The 3,482-nt window shown below is 55.7% G+C and overlaps 2 protein-coding genes across 2 annotated transcripts; one reads left to right on the plus strand and one right to left on the minus strand.

The window, feature by feature from the left end:
- Window positions 1-62: 62 nt before the first annotated feature.
- L226DRAFT_577072 (uncharacterized protein) lies at window positions 63-646 on the minus strand (the record flags this gene model as incomplete). Its single annotated transcript, XM_067685508.1, has 3 exons — window positions 63-338; window positions 396-505; window positions 559-646. Coding segments are annotated over 3 exons (474 nt in total), but the record flags the coding sequence as incomplete, so codon positions are not given.
- A 397-nt stretch (window positions 647-1,043) lies between these two features.
- L226DRAFT_474604 (WD40 repeat-like protein) lies at window positions 1,044-2,215 on the plus strand (the record flags this gene model as incomplete). Its single annotated transcript, XM_067676620.1, has 5 exons — window positions 1,044-1,313; window positions 1,368-1,491; window positions 1,552-1,699; window positions 1,759-1,815; window positions 1,870-2,215. The coding sequence occupies 5 exons, from the start codon at window positions 1,044-1,046 to the stop codon at window positions 2,213-2,215; spliced, it is 945 nt and encodes a 314-aa protein (XP_067528217.1).
- Window positions 2,216-3,482: the final 1,267 nt, after the last annotated feature.

Raw genomic sequence — 3,482 nt, forward strand, 5'->3', positions numbered from 1 at the left:
TCGGTGTTGCTGCCGTCCTCCTGAGGGGTAGCGACGACGCTGTTGTCGTCCTGAGCCTGAACCAGCCCATCGTCGCCGACTTGAACGCCGATGTGCTCTCGAGGGGTTTTGGCGAGAGGTGTGAGGTCCATGGCGTCGACGTCCATGGGGACGGTATGCGTAGGGACGTGGAGTAGGACAGCGTCCCAAATCAGCCTGGTGAGCTCCTCTTGATAGACGGCGGACACTGCCATAGACTCGGATATAATTCGAGCCACCTCCCAGAACTCATGGCTGACGTCGAAGTGGAGCTTGAAGCGCCAAGTGGCCTCAACGGTAACGTAGATAGTGCAGACAGACTGTGGGGAAATATCAGTGAGCGTGCCCAAGTTGAGGGGAGCCTAAGAAGCACATACCTGCCATATGTCGAATATCACTCTCGAATCCGGGAAGAGAAGGTTTGCCACAGTGACCGGTGGATCAGCGGAAACCACACCATCGGCGAGTTGGGATACGACCAGGCCATCTACGAGTCCGTCAGCGCGAGGTAAGTATATCGAGCTGGACATCCACGCTCACAGTAATCTTTGGCACACTCCACAATGAGGACATGAACGCGCTGGAAGCGATCGGGAGCACCAAAAGGGACAACGCGACCAGAGACCATCTCGTCGCGGAACGTGATGGTGCCACTCGCAGAGAAGGCGACCAATGCTTGTCTGACAAGGAGAGGGTAAGACCCAACAGGAGTCAGACGTATGTGTCGCAAAAGATCACGTACTCGTACAGAGACATTTGGGAAGCAGCAGCAGTTGAAAGAGTTGACGAGAGGATTGTGGCTCAGGCTCAGGAGGAGCCCGTCCTAAAACTGGGCGCCGAACAAAGCAGCCCGGGGAACGCCATGAAGGTCAAGACAAAGAACCGACCTTCGGGCCGGACACGAAGACCGTTCTGCGGCACGTGACCGCGACACGCTGATGATGATCGCACGCCTCGGACGCGTCGGGATGGCTGCACCACACTTCGACCTTGATATTGTCCCTCTCCCGCTGATACACTGATTCATGCCACTACGCTACAAGCAGAAGGTCCACCTCAATAATGGACACACCCGAGGCATCACTGCTGTCGCCTTTAGCCCCAAAGGCACCTACGTGGCCACGGCCGGCCTAGACGGCCACGTATGCATATGGAGAGTCTCGGATGGGAAATTGTTGTACAGATTCTCCGGAATCTCTCCGGTTCTCTCTATTACATGGACAGGGTGCGAGGAAAGCCTTCTCTTTGGAACGAAGGATGGCAACATCCTCCTGCTGTCCGTGTGCAAAGCTCTGGTATCTTATTCATCTGTGGCTACGTCCTTCCGTTCTCATGGATATTTTCACCAGAATGACTTCTCTATGCGCGGGTTCTGGGCTCACAAGTATCCCGTGGAGCACCTGGCCATGAGCGGGGCCCGCGTCGCCTCTGGTGCGTTCGGCGAGCTCAAAGTGTGGCAGTGGCGCGACAAGGGTACGCGCTGATCCTGTACTGTGCTAACCAGCACCGCTTATATCCTCTCATGCACTCTAGAGCAAAGATTTGTCTGCCAGGTTCAACTTCCGGAGCCACCGAAGACCTCGCACAACGAGCACAAGGAGGTTATCGTGACCAGTTTGCATTGGATGGGCTCTACCCAGCAACCGCTGCTAGTCGTGACGTACATGTTTCACGGTGTTCAGTAAGCACGCGTATTGTGTATTGCACAAGTTCGGTTACGTTGATGACGAGATCGCTCAGAGTATTCGATGCAAAGACCTGGCAGAGTACCCGTACCATCTCATTGCATGGTAAAATGTCTGTACGCTCTCAACGCCTCTAACTCTCATCCAGTATACTGACTCATTGCAGTGCACACGCGAGCCTCTCGGCCGATGGTAAGCATATTGCCGTGTCGAACTTAGTTCGCGGGTTCGACGTCTATCGTCTCCACGACGAGACACCCGTAGGCTTGATGACGCACGAGGTGGGGAAGCCTCGTCCGACCCCAATCCTCTTCATACATAACGGTCGGGCTTTGGTGGGAGGGAGCCTCTCGGGCAAGGTTACAATCTGGGATCTGAATTTGGGTAAGATGCACACCCTTAACATTCCAAGTAAGTTGGTAGTGCCTTCGGAGCTTCCAACTGGTGCTAACCACCTGATAGATGGCGCTCCGGTACTTGCCTTATCGGTGCGTTTGTTCATTCCGCGTTAACTGATCAAGTATTCAAGAACTTTCAATATCAGGAGCACTGCATACCTGCTGCAAAGCCCGCAGACTACCGCTTCCAGATCGCGACTGGAATCTTCAACGAGAATGGCGACTCAACCTGCATTATATGGGAGACCGTGGAACTGGGTTCGTGCATGTTCGACTAGTAGGATCTATGTACCGCTGATGAACTCTCCTAGACCCACCTGCACCGAAACCCCTCCAAGCGCATGCAGCAGAAAGCCTTCCGGTGGAGGTACGCGACACCATACAGGCGGCAACTGCGGGATCTACTGTCGAGGGACGCTCCAAGGGCACAGTATGTCGTAAAGACCTTCTACCAGGCCGACCTCGCTGACTGACACTTGTAGACTAACTGGGGTATGGTGTGGGCAATCCTCACAGCTGCCGCAATCTTGTGTGCGCTCAGTGTGGTGCCACCAGTAGGAGACGAGACGAAATAACTGCCGCAATCTGTTCGTAGGCTAGATATGTATGCTTTCGGCCCTGTGTGAGTTCCTCTCGCAATGGGATGGACAAGCTAACAACAGGCTGGAGATACGCCCTCGTAAGCGAGATAGAAGCTCCTTCGAGCTTTACATGTGACAATCCTCACACCCGAGAGCTCCGCACCGTAAACGCTGTAGCCCGTGAGAGAGTCTGTAAGCAGCAAGTTGATACTCCGCGCCCGCGGTTCGTGAATCACCGTCATTCACGCTGCAGTTGGAGGAGAATTGGCAGTGAGAATGCCACAGCTTTCCAGCATGAACGCCGCAGGGCTCTCTCAGAACTGGGAGATGGGGTGGTAGAGCCGCAGCCAGCGAGAGCATGATGAGCTCTGTTGCATCGGCTCGCCTGCATGTACGCCGTGAGCTCTTTTGAGCGAGAGCTTTTGGAGCTCGTCGGCTCGGCGCCGTGGCGCTCTGTCACGCACCGGAGGCGGCGGACCAACAGCTCCTTTGAGCTCTATGTCGCTGTCAGGTGCTCCGGTATCTACGCCGCGGGAAGCTCTTAGGGAGGCCGTGATCTCCGGGAGATACGGTGGTAGAGACCGGAAGATCACAGCCGTGAGCTCTTTTGAGCCCCATAGAGCTTTCTGGAGCTCGTCGGCTCGGCGCCGTGGTGCTCTGTCGCGCACCGGAGGCGGCGGACCAACAACTCCTTTGGGCTCTAGTCGCTATCGGGAGCCGGAGTGTTAATGCGGCAGGAGCTCTTAGGCGAGGCCGTGAGCTCCTTTGAGCCCCAAGGAGCGCAAAGGAGATCTCGGCTC

The sequence above is a fragment of the Lentinus tigrinus genome (assembly GCF_003813185.1).
Source record: "Lentinus tigrinus ALCF2SS1-7 unplaced genomic scaffold L226scaffold_142, whole genome shotgun sequence".
Taxonomy (NCBI): Eukaryota; Fungi; Basidiomycota; class Agaricomycetes; order Polyporales; family Polyporaceae; genus Lentinus; species Lentinus tigrinus.